This window comes from Oryx dammah, unplaced genomic scaffold, assembly GCF_014754425.2.
Source record: "Oryx dammah isolate SB20612 unplaced genomic scaffold, SCBI_Odam_1.1 HiC_scaffold_26, whole genome shotgun sequence".
In the NCBI taxonomy this organism is placed as follows: domain Eukaryota; kingdom Metazoa; phylum Chordata; class Mammalia; order Artiodactyla; family Bovidae; genus Oryx; species Oryx dammah.
This window is the reverse complement of record NW_024070210.1, coordinates 20,567,891-20,588,058: the sequence shown is the minus strand read 5'-3', so window position 1 is coordinate 20,588,058 and position 20,168 is coordinate 20,567,891. Positions and strand designations below refer to the sequence as shown.

General features: G+C 47.9%; 1 protein-coding gene across 2 annotated transcripts in view; it reads right to left on the bottom strand.

The window, feature by feature from the left end:
- MAP3K9 (mitogen-activated protein kinase kinase kinase 9) overlaps positions 1 to 20,168 on the bottom strand; it is an 87,232-nt gene that overhangs the window by 8,745 nt on the left and 58,319 nt on the right. The window contains exons 4-11 of one of the 2 annotated variants that reach the window (XM_040226169.1): positions 17,888 to 18,036; positions 16,776 to 16,951; positions 11,572 to 11,812; positions 9,037 to 9,159; positions 7,167 to 7,320; positions 4,861 to 4,929; positions 3,036 to 3,148; positions 962 to 1,768 (exon numbers count right to left, since the gene is read on the bottom strand). In XM_040226169.1, the coding sequence (XP_040082103.1) occupies positions 962 to 1,768; positions 3,036 to 3,148; positions 4,861 to 4,929; positions 7,167 to 7,320; positions 9,037 to 9,159; positions 11,572 to 11,812; positions 16,776 to 16,951; positions 17,888 to 18,036 (1,832 nt within the window). The remainder of the gene's footprint in view (positions 1 to 961; positions 1,769 to 3,035; positions 3,149 to 4,860; positions 4,930 to 7,166; positions 7,321 to 9,036; positions 9,160 to 11,571; positions 11,813 to 16,775; positions 16,952 to 17,887; positions 18,037 to 20,168) is intronic. The other variant, XM_040226171.1, reaches the window with a different exon arrangement.

Below are 20,168 nucleotides of genomic sequence, written 5' to 3'. Positions count from 1 at the left end.
AGTCGCTTCAGTCGTGTCCGACTCTGTGCGACCCCACAGACGGCAGCCCACCAGGCTCCCCGGTCCCTGGGATTCTCCAGGCAAGAACACTGGAGTGGGTTGCCATTTCCTTCTCCAATGCATCAGAAACCTAAAGACTAGTAATCTGGGGGGTCTCTTTTTCCAAAGAGGCCACCTGATTTTAACAAAAAAATCTGAGCAGGGGAAGGGCAAGCTGAATAGTAAAGTACAGCTGTCACTCATATTCGAGTCTCACTGAAAGGGTATTGCCACGCCCTCCTCTCCTATGGGATTTCAGGTGGTTTTTATGTCAGATAGAGGTCTTCTAAGGAGCAAGGGATGGGGCGGGAGTGAGTGTATGCTCAGGTGTCTCAGATGTCAGCCAGAGAAGGACCGGGTATGCTGCGGCACAGCAGTTCACCTGGCCGCATCTCCACATCTGAGCGTCAGGTGTGAGTAAAGGATGACCGGTGCAGGGTGTGATGCCCGGCTGGAGGCCTGCCTTACGAGTGTGTCTGTACTCATGGTCTGTACTCACTCTGTAATGACAGGCAAGAGCCGGGCTATGTGCAGAAAATACCGCCCTGTGTGTGGCCAGATTCCTCCCGGTAATTGCAGTCTTCTTTCCAGGGAACAAACAGAGCTGGCCTCCTACCCTTGATGCACCCTGAAAGTACTGACTTGTACGCTCCCAGATCCGGGGCCTGAGCATCTCACAGGAGTCCCGGTCAGATTCTCCCCAGATCCTGCCTGTCTGCTTCCCCTCTTCAGGGAAGGCCCCCCTGAGGCACAGGATGGACAGATGTCAGTCCCCTCCCAACCCAGAGCAGCCTGTCTCAACTGGCTGAGTCAGAGGAGGAACCTGAGGTTGGCCTGATATCTCCACTCCTGGGAGAGAGGCCCCAAGGCGAAGGAGGCCCCAAGAGGAAGGAGTAAGGAGGAGGAGGAGGGCAGGTCTCACCTGCTCCAGGGCTGGGACTCAGCCCATTGCTGGAGGAGGGGCTCCTGCTGGCTGGAGGGGCAGCCGGCTTGAGGGCCCCGTCGGAAGGAGTCCGCCGGTGAGCGCTGGGCTGCGCGGGGGCCGTGAGGGTGACGTGGGTGGGCGTCAGGGACTGCTTCGGGTCTCGTTTGAAGCGCTCCACTCGGACGTTGACCAGGGGGTTGCGGGTGCAGGGGCTCAGGGCCGGGGCCTCCACGGGGCTGACGGGCATCTCGTACACCACGATCTCATCGCTGTCAGATCTCAGCAGGGAGCGGGTGGAGTTGCACTCGGAGATGGAGGAGAGAGACAGCAGCGTCAGCGAGGCGGAGGGGTCTCCTAGCAACAGCACAGGCTCCTCTTTCTTGAAGAGCTTCCGGGATGGGGGGCTGGTGCTCCGGCGGGGCCGGCTGGCTCTCAGGAAGAGCCCCTCGCGCCTCTTCTTCTCCTCCCGGGCTGGTGGCTCGGGCTCCTCCGGGGGCGGCAGCTGGCACTTGCCAGCTTCCAGCAGGTCAAACCCGAGGCCCGTGGCGGCGAGGACGGCCCCGCAGCCGAGCAGAGCCACCTCGCAGCGGCGGTGGTGGGGGCCGCCCCGCTTGAGGCTGTTGGTTGGCGTCAGCTGAGGGGTACTGGTGGCCGAGTTGACCGGGGTGGGCTCCTCGTGACCGCCATCGCTGAGGGGGCCATCCCCATCTTCCCCGCGAGGGAATGGGATACAGAGGTAGGACTGGCTGGGTGACGGCGGGAGACGACTCTCCCCACTCCGTGGGCCTTCGCTGTCCTCGTCCTCTGCAGAGACGAGAGACGTGGAGGGGGAACAGAAGATGGGAGCGAGGCGGCAGGAATGAAAATCTGGTCCTTCTCCCCCACCCCCAGGTCCCTGGCTTAGTGCTAGGGATCCAGAGGTTGAATAGTCAGGGGTGCAGGACCAGGAACCAATAGGACTTCACACTCAACAGTGACCAACATGGGGAAGTCGCTCTCCATCTCAGAGCCTGTTTTCCCATTTGCAGAAAAGGGGATCTGCCAATTTGCTCCTTCTGTCATAGACGCGCCCTGTCAGTTTCCCAGAACAGGTACATCCTTAATTATTTTACGACTTGAAACTGGAAGGGAATAGGGAGGGAGTTCAAAAGGGAGGGAATATATGTATTTGTATAGCTGATTCATTTTGCAGTCCAGTAGGAACTAACACTGGGCTTCCCTAGTAGCTCAGATGGTAAAGCATCTGCCTGCAATGAGGGAGACCCGGGTTTGATCCCTGGGTCGGGAAGGCCCCCTGGAGAAGGAAATGGCAATCCACTCCGGTATTCTTGCCTGGAGAATCCCATGGACAGAGGAGCCTGGTAGGCTCCATGGGGTCATAAAGAGTCGGACACCACTGAGCGACTAACACACACACAGGAACTAACACAACATTGTAAAGCAACTATACTTCAATAAAAATTAATTAAAAAAAAAAAAAACGGGAAGGGACCTTGAATTTCTAGAATTGACAACCTACAGACTTATCTTAAGACCCATTTCCTGCAAAGGATTAGAATCCTCGGCATAGATGAAGGCCAATCTACCCTATGGACTGACTGATTATGACCTTGGAATTCTAGAGAGAGGAATATTTTCTGAGAGACAGCCTGAAGAAGGCCTTCCACATTTAGGAATCACAGGGCTACACTGGAAGAGCTTCCTTGGAGGAACACTGGGGTTCTATTGCCATCTCCCATTCTATGGACTTCCCACGTTAAAATGCAAGGAAGGAGACCCAGGAAAGGCAAGTGCCTGATTCCACGCCTCCCCCTGCCTCACTGCCCTAAGGAAACTATAACCAGCTCCTTGGGACAGGAGGTCAAGGGCAGATTCCACGGCAGCAGTGATGTGGAAATACTCCCTGTAATGGGAGTAGGGCAAACAGAGAGAATAGGGTGCGGGACCAAGAGTTGAGGAAAGGAGGAAACAGCCCCATGAAGCAGTGCTAGAGGTCTTGAAAGAGTCCAAGAAGCTTGGCCACGAGTTCCCTGAGGGATCAGGGGAGAGTTAAGACAAAGGCAATGCTTACCCATCTCCATAAGGCTGGTGAACGCCGGCAGGGCTGGACTACTCCTCGGGCCCTTCCCCAGGTTGGGGGCACTGGACGACCACTGTTTGTATCCATCTACCAGGGACTTGAGGCTGAACGAGAGGAAATGATGAAACTGTCAGAACTGGTTACTCCCTTTACCCTCAGCTCCGTGGGCCTCTCCCCATCTGCTTCATTACAGCAAAGCCCAAGAGCCTCAGGGTACAGGCAACAAAGCTTGCTGAGCCCACTTGCTTCTTTAACAGAAGTGCACATGCTCTAGGGACACAAAAGCAGAGGCATGACACACCCCTACACATGCTGCCATGGAGCTGTGGGAAGACCTCCTGGGCAGGCTGGCAAGAGAACAGAAGGAATGAGGACTGCTCGGCCCTGGCCAGGGTCTTGCCTAAGCCCAACTTAAGGGAAAAGCCAAGACTCCACAGACACTGACTATAATATAACACACCGGTGACATTAGAAAAACTGCAATGCTGAGATGTGCAGTGCAAGGCAAGCACTGGGCGATGAGCTCACAGAGATGGGCCAGGCCACTCCACTCACACCACTTCTCAATTTCTCCTTCCAAGCCTCCAGCATGCTTAGGCAACTTCCAAAGCCATCCACATTTCAAATACAAAAATCGACCGACAAAAGCTGCGTCAACCCAGTGCACTTTGGGACAGACCTATGTGGGTAGCACATAAGGCTGGACTCGAACCCTCGGCCTGTCTGGGAATGGAGAGGAAGAGGACAGGAGCTGGCTTTCAAATCCTCGTTATCAGCTCCCAGTGGCAAGTCAGTAATTCCAAGGACACAGACTGGGTACCCCGCCAACCCTCTTACAGGACAGGGCATCAGAGGCCCACAAGCACTGGTCTTTTTCCTAAAGAACAGTGAAGGAGGCCTGAGGAATCTGTGGGCTATGATTGCCAAGGAGATACTGGGATTATAACCAGGGGCAGCTCTCATTTTAGGACTGCTGCTGCTAAGTCACTTCAGTCGTGTCCGACTCTGTGCGACCCCATAGACGGCAGCCCCCACCAGGCTCCCCCGTCTCTGGGATTCTCCAGGCAAGAACACTGGAGTGGGTTGCCATTTCCTTCTCCAATGCATGAAAGTGAAAAGTGAAAGGGAAGTCGCTCAGTTGTATCCGACTCTTAGCGACCCCATGGACTGCAGCCTACCAGGCTCCTTCATCCATAGGATTTTCCAGGCAAGAGTACTGGAGTGGGGTGCCATTGCCTTCTCCGCATTTTAGGACTAGAGAGAGCCATTCGACTAAAGCCCACTCTTCCCAGCCCATCTCTAGGGAGGGAGAAGGACCAGCTTTTCCCCCTGCCTGCAGATCTCTGTTTCAAGTGCTATCAGAAATACCAGTGATTAAAGTACATTCCAGACATCAGTGATTTCAACCAAAATACACAGCCAGAGAGAAACTTGCTGCCAAACCCACAGCCTGAGACTTCTGACTGAAAATCTTATAAATCCCTTCCAGCTCTGGATCCAGGGAATTCAGATCAGCAGCATCAAAGCCTGTGCTGAAGACCGAAGGATAAACAGCCATGTACTGACTCCCTAAAATGAAGGATGCTGGGAGAATCTTAACAACAGGAGTGGTCAGGGCAATGAGGAAACGTTAAGTCGGACCAACACAGGAATTTTCCCAAGGTGCACGATGGTACTGCTTCCCAAAAAAAAAGTCAGCATGGCCCTGGCAATAATGAGGCTTGATTCTGCAGGATGTGCTGTGAGGACAAGGAAACGGGGGTGGGGAGGAGGATTATTATAGTACATGTGATGAGGTGGTGAAGATCAGACTCACCCCAAGTGGAAATGTGGAGACTCTGATGGGGTACTTAAACCATTAGCTTTCTCCCGTCTCTGAGGGGATCTTCAATGAATAAAGAGAATCAGTAGCAGGCAACAGTGAATACATGCCGCTCAGCCTCTCCCACCTGAGAACCTTCAAGGCTGGGCTCCTGGTACGTCGCCAGCTGCCCTCCCCTTGCAAAGCCCACACCATGAAGGGATCATAACAAGATGGCCCTGCTGGAATGGTCACAGGTCCATGACCTCCCTATCTGTGGGATAAACATCCCAGGGGCAGCCACAGCTTAATTGATGGCGGGGGGGTGGGGGGTGGGGGCTGTGAATCCATAGATAGCTGCTGATTACAGACAGGTGCATATGTTTCCTATAGAAACACCGTTTTTTTAAAGGATGGGATGCAAATTCACCTAATGTTGTTGAATTCAGTACAGCTTTTTGTCATTATATATTTTCTTCAGTCAACAGGAACTAACATTAGAAATAGTATCATACAGAAGCTCTCAAAAATTCCTAACATTAAGTCTTTTCCTGAGATTTTATTTCTTCAGAGGAATTGACAATCATGAAAAATTAAGTCACATATTTTGAACTGCTTCAAAAGTTCTGAGGGCAAATCTATGTAAGGAGGAAGAAAATTCTAAAGTTAATGTTTTGTGTAATGTTGAAATGCTGTGAGTTTACTGGCAAGACAAAAAATACATTGAAATGAAACAGAACCATTGAGACTGCTGGGATCCAGAGCCAACCTGGCAAAGCCTACCTGGAATCACACTAATGTCAGAAATACCAAGGGATTCAGAGTGACTGGGTTCCTCAGCCCGAGCTCAACCCCACTCTAGCCAAGGCTCAAGGGACAGACTGGGGAGTGCTTGCACTTGCAGAATTTAGTACAGCAGAGCAACCAGGGGACTCCATCACTGATTTCTTACACAGCTTAGGGAGGCCTGCCCTACATACCTAAATTTTCTGTTCCAAGGGAACTAGTGATTTCCAAAGACTGGCTTCAAAGAGTCCATCCTTCATGAACCAAAACTTATTTTCACCTTCTAGCATAGAAAAATAGATTTTGGACATGAAATCTTAGTATTCAGAGAAATAGCAAGGCCAAGGCCAGTTACAGGTTGAGGGCACCTTTAAGTCTAATAGTAAACCTTAGAAGCTCTTTGGAAAGCCACTAAAAAGGATGAAGAGGGCTGCTGCTTATCCTCACACTCGGAAAAGTCAAGAAATATGGTTCTAGATCCTAACACAAGAATAAGAAGTATACCCCATCACGTGCATTCTTCAGGTATGAAGCAGAACTGCATAAGAAGCGTGGAAGAATCATCAGAGTAAGTATTTACATAAGTTTATTTATGCAAATTTACTGTGAGCTAGCCCACCTTTTAAGGGACTTCCCAAAGATAAGCTTACTCAGGGTCAACTCCATGAGACGGGTATGGAGAGAATCCCCATATAACAGATGAGGATACTTAAGGCCCCACTGCTGGGTGTGGAGGAGCCGGGATTCACACCCAGGCAGCCTGGAGTCAGCGTTCATGCACTTCACTACCACACTGCAGTCAACTGGTCTATGAAAGACCAGGGCCCATGGGCCACAAACCCTCAGTGAGAACACAAGCACATCCAAGGCAACAGGGCCTGCTGTGTGCTTCGTCCAGAGGGGTCTCTCACACGTCAGCATGGTCATGGGGTGGGCTCGTAGAGAAGGGCTAGTGGCTCTGGAGTGACCTCTGCCTGCACCTCCAAGGCCGGGTAGCTCCGCCTGCCTCTGGTTCAGGACAAGCCTCCACTCAAGAGCCCTGTCATCTCGCCTTGCCTTCTCTCCCCTCTGGGCAGATGCTTTAAGGACAAGAGCCAGGTGTAAGTAAAACACTCAGGCGGAACTCCTCGCAAGTGCCAAATGCTTGGGCTACTTGCTCCTCTGAACAGGATGCTCCAGCGGCTGGCAAACTAACTCATGAGCTACATCCTGCCCATCACTTGTTTTTGTCCAGTTTTACTGGAACACAACCGTGTTCATTCATTCACATATTGTCATGGTCTGTGGCTGCATCTGCATTACCACCACGTGGGGCTGAGTAGTTACTACGGAGACCACATGGCCCACAAAGCCTAAAATACTTCCTACTGGGCCCTTTATGAAAAAACTGTGCCAACTCCTGAACAAGGCAATTGGAAAACCTTCTTGTAAAGATCAAGAGGCATGTAATTTCTTTGAACAAGGTGAAACACACAACAGAGAAAAAGGTATTTCACGCCGCATTTTTAAAGGATTTCCCATCATCTGGCTCTTACCCTTCGTCTCCTGAGGCAAATTCCTTCTGACCAAGGGTACTTGGCCCCCACGTCCGCCCCTTCTTCTTGGGGGCCCTCTTCTCCTCCTCCTCCCCCTCCTCCTTGGGGATCACAGAACTCCGGCCCCAGGTTTTGCTGCTTTCGCCTGGTGTCACTGTGAATAATAAAGGTCACATGGGATTAGGAAAACAGAGAGGTGCCCCCCTAAACTAGCCTCTCCCCGACCAGACTCACACACTCACGTAACTGGAGATGCAGGTGTGGGGGAGTCAGACTTTGTGAGCAACTCTGTGCCCAAGGGGAGCCTGCTGGGCATGTAAGGGAGTTCCCAGCCACCATTCACTCTGCGCCCTCACAGTGCCAAATGTGGGAAAACCACCCAGATTCTTCTGAGTCCAGTGGAAGGTGGACACCCTGGCCAGCCAGTCACCAGAGCTCCAAACAGACCTGACTTCGGGAATGTGTTTTATTGGGTGGGGGGTGGGTGGGAATTGGCCTGGGGGATGATGTGGGGGGGAGGGAGGGAGAAAGTAGGTGGGAGAGATAAGGAGTAAAGATGATATAGAAGTGAAGAAATTTTGGTAAGAAAGTGCTGGAAAGCAAGGAAGTGAGAAGTTCAACACTATGGAGAGGGAAGTTAGGGACTGGGAGCGACAGGCCTGGAGAAATATAACAGAGAGAGGAGGAGGAACCTTCTCCTGACCCTGACACCTTAGAGCAAGGGCTAAAACCCAAATTCTTCAGAGACTGGCCTTTTATCATCAGTGAGTAGAAGGAGTGTGTTAATTGCTCAGTCATCTTCGACTCCACAACCCCATGGACTATAGCCCTCCAGGATCCTCTGTCCATAGAATTCTCCAGGCAAAAATACCTGAGTGGGTGGCCATTCCCTTCCCCAGGGGAGAATGGAAGGAGCCAGTTATCGAAAAACAAAGAGTTAATGGGACTGAGGCAAAATACAGAGCACACGAAAAAAAGAATCCACTGATTTGACTTGATTTTTCAAGGAAAGCCAAAAATTCAGGTCTTGGGGGGGTTTTCTCTGGGATGAAATCTCTGTATCTTTAAATTAGGGCATATGCCCCTCCAACCTCTCCCTCCCACACACTAGGAATATATGTATATATGTGTGTGTATACCTAAGCTCTTTTTAATAAACACCATCATAAAATAAAATTGGCTCAGATTTGGACTACTGTAAAGTATTTGGCAAGTTTACCTTGGAACCTGCACTTTGACAAAGCCCCTTCCTAGGAAGCATGGACCAAAGAAACACCACGATGCCCCAAATACAGCAGAGGTCCTAAGTCCTAAATATACCAGATCCCAAGTCCAGGGTACCTTCAGCACATCCCAAATTACTCTGTAATTCGCTAAAGATCCCGCCAACACCCACAAACCCCTCTGCAGGTATCTGGCTAATAGTGAAAGGCAGAGGAGGCAGGGTCAAGTTCACAGAGAGATGAGGTCATGGGGGTAAAGGCCAGCATACGTATGTGAGTGCAAGCATGCTAAGTCGCTCCAGTCATGTCTGACTCTTTGCAACACTATGGACTGTAGCCCACCAGGCTCCTCTGTCCATGGGGTTTTCCAGGCAAGAATACTGGAGTGGGTTGCCATGCCCTCCTCCAGGAGATCTTCCCAACCCAAGGATTGAACCTGCATCTCCGAGGACTCCTGCATTGGCAGGCGGGTTCTTTACCACTAGCGTCACCTAGGAAGCCCTCACACATGTGGGTGTGTACACATATTGTCCAGGAGAGGGGGCAGAGTTAGGACGGAGCCAGCCTGACCAGTCTGTGGCTGGACAGAGCAGGGGACAGGTGGCCTGGTGTGTTCTGACCCCAGCTAATTTGGGAAACAGACGTACACTGGATGGCGCGAAGGCGAGGGATGATGGTGGGGCTCGCAGGAGGACTGGACCGGCTGTTGATCAGACTCTTCCTTTTATCCATGGTGGGCGAGGCCTGTACCGTGAACTTGTGCTGGAAGTCTGCTTGGGGGAAGACAAACAGATGTATGTGTGTTAGAATTTTCCCATCATCAAATTCTTATGAACTACAGGGATATATGGGCTACCCTGGTGGCTCAGTAGTAGAGAATCTGCCTGCCAATGCAGGAGACTCAAGGTTCGATCTCTGGATTGCAAAGATCCCCTGGAGAAGGAAGTGGCAACCCACTCCAGTATTCTTGCCTGGAGAATCCCATGGACAGAGGAGCCTGGTGGGCTACAGTCCACGGGGTCACAGAGGAGCTGGACACTAGCAATTAAACAACAACAACAGGGATATGTGGTCCAAAACAGGAAATAGAGCCAATATTTTATAATAACTATAAATGGAATATAACCTTTAAAAATGGTGAGTCATTATGTGTGCACCTGAAACTTGTATAATATTTTACATCAACTCTACTTCAATTTAAAAAAATTCCTGTGAGAGAAATGACACTTGCTGGCAGCCTTGAGGGATGGGCACTATGTCCTGAGAAGCTCCTTTTCAACTGGGAAATGTTCTCTTTTAGAATCATTTCTTTTTCCCATAGGGATGTGGCGGCTGGATGTATGTAGAGACGGAAGCTTCATTACTCAAGTGAACTTCATTAGACTGTTTTCGTAAAGCTGTCCATGTAATGTACATAGAGTACATACTTGGAATAAATTTTTAAAATATCATGAGACCTTGTCGATTATTCTCTGTGTGTGTGCTTAGTCACTTGGTTTTGTCTGACTCTTTGCGACCCTTTGGACTATAGCCTGCCAAGTTCCTCTGTCCATGGGATTTTTCAGGCAAGAATGCTAGAGTGGGTTGCCACTTCCTTTTCCAGGGGATCTTCCTGACCCAGGGATAGAACCCTCATCTCCTATGTCTCCTGAGTGGCATGTGGCTTCTTTACCCACTGAGTCATTGGGGAAGCCCAGTTGATTATTCTAGGAAATCTAATATAAAATACATAAACTACTCTGTCTCATATTATCTATTAGTACACATCTCCTTTTCTCAGGGACCAAAGCAGGGAAACTGATGCTTCTCATTAAGTGCAGGGTAACAGGATTAACCCATGGAACCTGAGAAAGTGAGAGAGATGCAGTTAATGGTCCAAATTCCGGTTTATTCCAAAAGCGTTTACATCAGAGCATGAGGAATGTAAAATGTACATTCTCTGAGTTTCTAGGCTTCATTCTCCCCATCTATCGAAGGGCTTATCACAAAGATCTGCCTGTTGGCACCTAGGTTTCCCCTCTAGATGGTGATCTCCCTGGAGGTGGGATCCATGGCTTTTCTATCTGCTTCCTTAAGCACACACCAAGATGCTGGCACATGTTGCTCCAGAGATGCTTAAAGACTCTGTGTTGCCTGAAAAAAAAAATGTGCAGCAACACTCACTGAATTTCACTAACTGGATTCTCTTGTCTGTACCTAAGCCACCATCCCAGTGCTTAAAATCATCTACTACTGCCCCCGTTACGCTATTTTCCCTTGATTCCTTACACTTCTAATAAGCCTGCTTCCTGGGGACTGACAGGCTCAGAATATAATGAACGTTTTTATCTACATAAACACACACTTGAGTACTCACCTCCCTCCGTGGGTACGTAAACTCCAAAGACTCTAATTCATAGTTTCTTACTTCTTTGCATTTTCCCAAGGTGGTACCTACCGCAAATGTACCTTTGCTCAACTAATGTGTTTCTGAAAGGTTACATGTAAATCAAATTCTTAAACATTCATCCTAATCTCAACTGCACATAGAGAACTAATTATTACGGAAACCCTGAGTTATTTTGCAGAGCCAGGAGTCTTCTTATCTCATAGGCACATACACACACTCACCCTGGGATTCTTTTACCCCAGTGACATCTTCATTCTCCAGGTTTTCCTACAGTAAGAATTGCCTGTATGCACGGCCATGCTTTCTAGCAGATTGGACCACGCCACAGTCATGGCCTTGCCCTCATGGTCTGTGTGCAGTCATACTCCAAAATCCCCCTTGGAAGGGTGAAGCTTCTCAGCAGGCCAGGCTTTCCCTGGAATAGAACCTGGGGTTTCCAACCAGCTCTATAAGGAACCTGGGATCTCACATTTCTGAGCCCAGTCCCTGGTTCCCACAGACCCCGTGGCGCATGAGCCCCTCGGCTCACTCATGCTTCCCCTAGGTTGTGCGTGCTCAGCTGCTTCAGTCATGTCCGACTCTTTGTGACCCCATGGACTGTAGCCCACCAGGCTCCTCTGTCTATGGGGATTCTCCAGGCAAGAATACTGGAGTGGGTTGCCATGCCCTCCTCCAAAGGATCTTCCTGACCAGGGATCGAACCCGCTGGTCTTACATCTCCTGCATTGGCAGGCGGGTACTTTACCACGAGCCTCACCTGGGAAGCCCTCCCCCAGGTCTCCCGGGTACCAACCAGATGGGAGGCTAATGCGATTTCCGTCCTTGAGCTTCAGCCGGCTCTTCCTGAACTTGCCCTTGCGCTTCTTGACCCGGGGCTTCTCCTGGCATAACTGGTGGATGATGATGTTGAGCTCTCGTTCCAGAATGTCGATCTCCCGCTCAGCTAGCTCCTGCTCCCGGCGCCGCAGCAGCTCCTCTTGGTTCTTCTGCTGGAGCGCGGCCCGTGTCAGCTCCTCCTCCCAGGTGCGTAGCTCCTGCCGGGCAGGTAGAACCATCAGAGAGAAGGGGGCTCCTCCTGGGGCAGTGGGGGAGCTCAACCCTGGGAGAGCAGTGCTCACGGCAACCTGGACAGCTCTCCTCTAATGCCCCATACTTCACTCTCTGGAGGAGATGGAGGTGCTGGATAGCTAGTCGGCAAATGAACACCTGACCACCGCAAATGGTAAGGGAAGACAGGCTCAGAAGAGACATCCTGAGTACACAGCTAGGGTAGCCACAGGCCAAGCCCTGCAGAAGGGGGCTGAGAGTTCCTGGTGCTGGAGAAGACTCTTGAGAGTCCCTTGGACTGCAAGGAGATCCAACCAGTCAAACCTAAAGGAAATCAACCCTGAATAGTGATTGGAAGGACTGATGCTGAAGCTGAAGCTCCAATACTTTGGCCACCTGATGCGGAGAGCCGAATCATTGGAAAAGACCCTGATGCTGGGAAAGACTGAAGGCAGGAGGAGAAAGGGGCACAAGAGGATGAGATGGTTGGATGATATCACTGACTCAATGGAGATGAGTTTGAGCAAGCTCTAGGAGATAGTGAAGGAGAAGGAAGCCCGGCATGTTGCATCCATGGGGTCACAATGAGTTGGACACAACTTAGGGAGTGAATAACAACACCTTGACTGACTGATTAAAATTATCTGTGACCAGGAAAAACAACAAAGTTTAGGTAGAAAATATAATCATAATCATATGATAATGATCATATAATCATATAATAGTCTCAGTTCTATTTTGATTTTTTTTTCTGTTACATAAAGGAAATTTTTTAAAAACCAGAGCCAACTTAAGGTAATCTAGCTTAAAAATGAGCCTGCTATAAATGAGTCATACTCCAGGCATCATCTAACGTGCAAATAAAAATAAATGCATTCCCAGGGTGGCTGTTCAAAAGGTTCGTGAGGCATGTCATCTAAATCTTGGTTCACCTGGTGAGTGACTCCACTGAAGCATGTGGTTGAAACTTTCATCTTATCTTAAAGGGCAGCCATGTGCTCTAGAGGGATGGAGACAGCCCAGCAAAGAGAAGCCAGAACACTCCTGAAGTCTTTGCCAGGCACTTGCTCTAGAAACACTACCACGCTGGGTGGGCAGAACATCTTCCTTGCCTTCCCTTTGTCCTTCTGAGTGAATTTATAAATGAACTCAGCATGGAGTTCCTAGGAAGAGGTGGGAGATTACAGCATCAGGAAATAGGAGAGAAACCAGGAAAGAGAATAAAGTATCTGTAAACAACTTTATAGATTCTAAACTATTAACACTGGTTACTGTAGGCCCATGGTGAAGTGAAAAAAGGCTGTGGCTCAACTGGTAAGGAACCCCACCTGCCGATGCAGGAGACACAAGTGATTCGGGTTCAATTCGTGGGTTGGGAAGATCTCTTGGAGAAGGGATGGCAACTCACTCCAATATTCTTGCCTGGAGAATTTCACAGACAGAGGAGTCTGGTGGGCTACAGTCCACGGGGATGCAATGAGTCGGACATGACTGAGCAGCTAACACTTTTACTTTCAGGATTGAAATAATGGGGTGGGAGCAGAGGGTTCAAATTTCAGAAGCTTTCATGTCAACAACCTGAGAGAACCAGGTCTAAAAAGGATTTTTTTTTCCCCCAACAAAGCAGCCAGAGCAACACTCCTGTGATTGGAACTTAAAATTCTCAACAAAATGCTCCACTCTAAGAAGTCATTCTGCTCTCGAAAAAAATATAGAAATGGAACCCAGGGCTACAAAAAAAGTATGTGAACACATACTGGGGAAGCAGAGCAGCAGGCAGAGAACAGAAGACAGAACAGAGGCAAAATGGGAATAAAATATTCTGATGAAAGGAGTGTTTCATTCAACTTGCTTTCTGTTCGCAAGAATACCTGCTAATGACCATCAAAGTGATAGAATAGAAATGAGAAGAGGGTGAGCACTTTGAAGGTTGGCTCATTAGTTGCTGATTAACCTTTGAATCAATGAACGAAAGAAATGAGGAGAGGAGAAGACAGTGTTATAAACGCAATCCTTCTTTATGGTAATATGCATTCATCACAAGTGCCTGAGAAATGAGCTTGAACTTCTGAACTTCTTCTCTGATGAACAGATTGACTGCTGTGTGCCCTCCAAACCCTTGGCTTTCTTGTTTTCACCATCAGAACAAAAACATGTAGAAGATTCAGAAAAATTATTCTTGGTTGGTTATTTTGCTGCTAAATGGGAAAGCTAAAATTAGTTCAAGCTACTCTCAGCCTTCCTAGGTCCTCTCTCCTACATGCTTTTGTCTAAGGAAAGGCTTGAGTCTAAACTCCTTCCTTTAAGGAAATTCAAACTCCAGCCCAGAAACCAATCCATCCTCACATACAAGGGAGCAGCAGGTTGAGCTAACCTGAAGAGTGAATTATATGGGAAACCAGGACATTTATGGAGTACTGGCCTATGGCACCATATACTTGGAACCCCTCCAACATGGTAAATCCCCTTCTTGTGGAACACCTATTTGGGCATCAACTCCGTACTATATAAATCACATCTTTCACATACAATGATTTAAGAGGAATCTCTCCAGAGAGAAAGCTCATCATCTATCCTTACCCTCACTTGCTGAACTCCAAGATTTATAATGGAGAGGCATCCATGCTCAAGGCAAGGACTCCAAAACAGAGTGGTTGAATCTGCGGCCTTGGGCAAGTTAAAATGGGCATCGCATTTAATATGGAGGTAACAGCACCAACGTCCAGGGTTGTATTACCTAAAACAATTACTAGCTTTTTATGCGAGATTATGTAAGAATTCATATAAATTACTTAGAGCATGGCATATAGCCCATGCTCTACACGTGTTAGCTATTACGAGAACTGGTTTGACTTTTCCTAGTATCTACTTTCTGACAAAATCCAGCTTTCATTTTTCTTACTGGTTGCAACCCTTATAGTGTCATCAATCAAAAGAAATAATCAGAGAACTATATTCAATATCCTGTGATAAACCATAGTGGAAAAATATGAAAAGAATATAAACATATATATCAGTCACTAAGTTGTGTCTGATTCTCTTGTGACCCCACGGACTCTAGCATGCCCGGCTCCTCTGTCCATGAAATTCTCCAGGTAAGAATACTGGAGTGGGTTGCCATGCCCTCCTCCAGGGGATCTGCCCAACCCAGGAATCGAACCCAAGTCTCCTGCATTGGCAGGTGGATTCTTTACTGCTGAGCCACCAGGATAGCCCATAATTCAACTACACTTCGATAACAAATAAATTTTAAAAAAGCAAAAGAAAACAGGAGTTAGTGATTCAAAAAAGGTCAATATAATTAGTAATTGGAACAGTCTCTTTTAATCATTCTGCTCAATGGTCAGTGAGGATCCACCCCCTCTCCGAGCTAAAGAATTGTCACAAGCTCATTGCATCCCCCTGCAGAATGCTCCTTGACTTGCCAAACAGTACCCTGGTGGCTCAGTGGTAAAGAATCCACCTGCCAATGCAGGAGACATGAGTTTGATCCCTGATCTGTGAAGACACCCTGAAGAAGAAAATGGCAACCCACTCCAGTATTCTTGACTGGGAAATTCCACAGACAGGAAATTCCATAGACAGAATTAGAGGAGCCTGGTGGGCTACAGTCCATGGGACCACAGAGTCAGACACGACTAAACACAGAGTCAGACATGACTAAACAACAAAACCAGGCTTCGGATTGCTATGTTGCAGCAACACATCTACATCTTCAGATCAGCTCTGGAGATGATTTTTAAGTTATTTGTTTACGGAACAACAATGATATTGGAAAGTAGAGACGGTTTTGGAACCAGAAGGCCCTGGTTCAAGATTCTGCCCCCTCACTTACTAGGTGTATGACTTTAGGTAGATACTGATCTGCTAAGATACTGCTCTGAGATGCAAAAGTTAATAACACCTGCCCTACATGCTGTAGCAGAGGGCATAAGATTCCTGGATAAAACGGATGAAAAGGTCTCTTCACACCTTCCAAGTGAAAGAACTGGGAAGCCATGAAGACAATTTTAGACACTACTATTATATTGCTTTCTGAATTTCCACAGTGGGGAGTGAGAATGGAAAGAAGAAATTAACCAAGTCTACCCATGGACATCCCTCGTGTCCCGAGCTGCAGGTCCTGAGGAATAAGCAACATAATTGCTTTGATTTGGAGTAGCTTCCTCCACGTGGACCCTGACTGTTAGCTAGATACTAAGGCATAAAATGGGGCCATTCAGAGAATGGTCACCAAAACAAAAAGGCAGATCTCTAATGGGCTATGAGTCTCTGAACTCCTCAGTTGGTTCAGCCTTTGAGCCTTTCTCATGGTATTTTCAACCCATGTGCTGTTTCTGATCCTGATCCCCAAAGACACTGGCAGGACGTTCTGATAACTGTTCTCAGTGTTCAAGTATCCCTATATCCTGTTAACCCCCTTTGACGAGTCCATTGCAGAACCAAGACACCTTTCTAGAACCTTCTTGTAATTTGTCCAGCCTCCAAAGTGAGACAACCTGTTGGTACTTGCCCAGCGGTGCTCCTCCTCCAGTCTGGACAGTGAAGCAGATACTCTGCAAGGAGAGCTCTGGGCTCATGACTTCCCTTACTTATTCCTGTGCGTGCATGCTTGGTCAGTGACTTCAGTCGTGTCCAACTCTTTGTGACCCTGTGGACTGTAGCCCACCAGGCTCCTCTGTCCATGGGATTCTCCAGGCAAGAATACTGGAGTGGGTTGCCATGCCCTCCTCCACTTATTCCTACCACATCTCCAAAAGAGAGGAAAACTCTCTTATCGTTTCAGGTCACACCTGAGGCCTGGAGAACGCTCCACATAAAGCCGGGAAGGAAAAAGCTGCTTTGATATCACAAACCAAGCAGGAAGGTGGCCACATCACAGTCTCGCTCAGAGGCCCCAGTGGAGAAGGTCCACTGAGTCAACACATGCCTTCCGCTTCTCTTTCTTACCTTTTCTTTGGCCCTGAGTTGGTCAAACATCTCCTGAATCTCGTGTTTCCAGTCATCCTGCAGGCAGTGGAAGGAGTCCTTGGGCATTTCAAAGAAACCAGACTCCTCTATGGTAGTTAGCTGGTCCAGGATACTCGTGAAAGATGGGCGTGAATGGGGGTCAGGATTCCAGCAATCTGCATGGAGCACACGAGTCAGGAAGCATGAATGGACAGAGGCGGACGGAAGACTTAGGATGTCACGTGACCTCATCTGACAGAAAACCATCTCTCATTTCTTCTTCCAGAAACAGAGAAACTGGCATTGAGGGAAGCCCCAACAGGTCTCAGGAGGTAAAGCAAGCTGCCCAGCACCACAGTCATCAAGAGTGAAACTGGAAACACAGCACAGCAACTCTGCACCCGCTCTGTTCTCCTCATTTAGCAGAAGAAAGGCAAGTCCAAAGAGTTTTCGTGCGTAAAGTACAACCACCACAGTTTATCAAGTTAGTATAATACATGATTCCGGGTGTGACAATGGGTAGTTACACCTTGGGCCGCGATTTCCCGTAAATAAATGAGCTACCCTTCCCCTCCTCGATGTGCTGACGAGATGAAAAGCACGAGCAGGGGCCCCAGAAAAAGCAAATTCTATCTACTCGCAGCTCAGTCCCTAACTAATGGAGTGGCCACCTATCCATTTAACCTCTCTCAGCTTAGGGTTTCTCACTGATAAAAATCACAGGGCCTAACTAGACGACTTTTAGAATTTCTCTCTTCTTAGATCTTCTTCATTTCTACACATAAGACACTCAGAGGTCTTGAAATGAAAGCTACTATCCTTTCTTATTTTGCATTAACTAATATACCGCAGCACTGGATAGCAGCCTTTAGTTTCTAAGTTAAGTTCTATAGTCACTAGCTGGACAGAAGGGACGTGGGTGACACCAGTGTAGCAGGGTGCTGATATCATCTTGAGCTAACTCTTGTAACCATCTTTAGGATTCCTCCTTGAGTGACTCCTACTTCACCCCCTCTTCCAGTTACTGGTCATGCAGAACTGGCCACACTCTATCCAGTGCTGACAGAAAGGTCAAACAGTCTCCAGTTTTGTTCCAGCCAGGGGTCACTCACCTTCCATGAGTTTGGCAAAAGGTTCCGGGCATGTAGAAGGAATGGGAAGGGCAAGCTTGTTCATGGCCACTCCATAAGCGACTGCTAAGCCATCGATTCCCCGGAAGGGCACCTCACCAGTCAGGAGCTCCCAAAGCAGCACCCCGTAGCTAGGGAGAGGAAGAAGACAGAAGTCATACAATGAACCACAGCTGTAACTTCATTGAAATAGCTCATGAGGCTTTGACGAGCATCCCACATCTTCTCTAACATGTAGGGAGACTTACAGAACAGACATACTGCCATAATATAAAAGGGAGGCCAAGCCCTACTGGCTATGAGCAAAACCTCTGGCGTCAAGCACACTCGGATTCAAAGTCTTATTCTTCAAATTCCTCATCTGTGAAGTGTGAATAACATGAGCAGTTGGACAAGGCTATTGTGAAATGAATGCTCTGTTGTTTAAACCACTGCACAAGGGCCACAGCTATTCTGTGGTTGCTATTGTGAATGTAATAAACTGGATGAAGAGGAAGGCTCCCAGGAATACATTTTTTTCTGCTTTAAGAAAACTTCAGCTTTAGTCACAAGATATATTATTTTCTTTTAAATTTTATTTAAGTATAGTTGATTTACAATGTTGTATTTAATTTCTACTGTATAGCAGAGTGATTCAGTTCAGTCCAGTCACTCAGTCGTGTCCAATTCTTTGTGATCCCATGGACTGCAGCACACCAGGCCTCCCTGTCCATCACCAACTCCTGGAGTTTACCCAAACCCATCTCCATTGAGTCGGTGATGCCATCCAGCCATCTCATCCTGGGTCATCCCCTTCTCCTCCTGCCCCCAATCCCTCCCAGCATCAGAGTCTTTTCCAATGAGTCAACTCTTCACATGAGGTGTCCAAAGTACTGGAGTTTCAGCTTTAGCATCATTCCTTCCAAAGACATCCCAGGGTTGATCTCCTTCAGAATGGACTGGTTGGATCTCCTTGCAGTCCAAGGGACTCTCAAGAGTCTTCTCTAGCACCACAGTTCAAAAGCATCAATTCTTCAGTGCTCAGCTTTCTTTATAGTCCAGCTCTCACATCCATCCATGACCACTGGAAAAACCATAGCTTTGACTAGACGGACCTTTGTTGGCAAAGTATTTGCTTTTTAATAGTATACACACACACACACACACACACACTCCCCCCACATATATACTTTTTCATATTCGTTTCCATTATGGTTTCTCACAGGATATCATGTATAGTTTCCTATGCTATACAGTGTGCGTGTGTGCTCAGTTACGGTCATGTCCAACTTGACCTCATGGACTGCAGCCCACCAGGCTCCTCTGTCGATGGGATTTCCTAGGCAAGAATACTGGAGTGGGTTGCCATTTTCTCTCCAGGGGATCTTCCCAACCCAGGGATCAAACCCATGTCTCTTGCACTGGCAGGCCGATTCTATAATACTGAGCCACTTGGAAAGCCCATACAGTAGGACCTTATTGTTTATCCATCCTATATATAATGGTTTGCAATGCTAATCCAAAACCCCCCTCCCCTTTGGCAACCACAAATCCATTTTCTACATCTGTGAGTCTGTTTTTATTTCGTAGATATGTTCATTTGTGTCATATTTTAGATTCCATGTATAAGTGACATATATAGTGTTTGTCTTTCTCTTTCTGACTCATTTCACTTAGTGTGATAATCTCTAGATCCATCCATGTTGCTGCAAATGGCACTACTTCATTCTTTTTAATGGCCAGGTAATAGTCCATTGAAAGACTAGAAATCTCTTCAAGAAAATTAGAGATACCAAGGGAACATTTCATACAAAGATGGGCTCGATAAAGGACAGAAATGGTCTGGACCTAACAAAAGCAGAAGATATTAAGAAGAGGTGGCAAGAATACACAGAAGAACTGTACAAAAAAGATCTTCATGACCCAGATAATCATGATGATGTGATCACCAATCTAGAGCCAGACATCTTGGAATGTGAAGTCAAGTGGGCCTTAGAAAGCATCACTAAGAACAAAGCTAGTGGAGGTGATGGAATTCCAGCTGAGCTGTTTCAAATCCTGAAAGATGATGCTGTGAAAGTGCTACAGTCAATATGCCAGCAAATATGGACAACTCAGCAGTGGCCACAGGACTGGAAAAGGTCAGTTTTCATTCCAATTCCAAAGAAAGGCAATGCAAAAGAATGCTCAAACTACTGCACAATTGCACTCATCTCACATGCTAGTAAAGTAATGCTCAAAATTCGCCAAGCCAGGCTTCAGCAATACATGAACCGTGAACTCT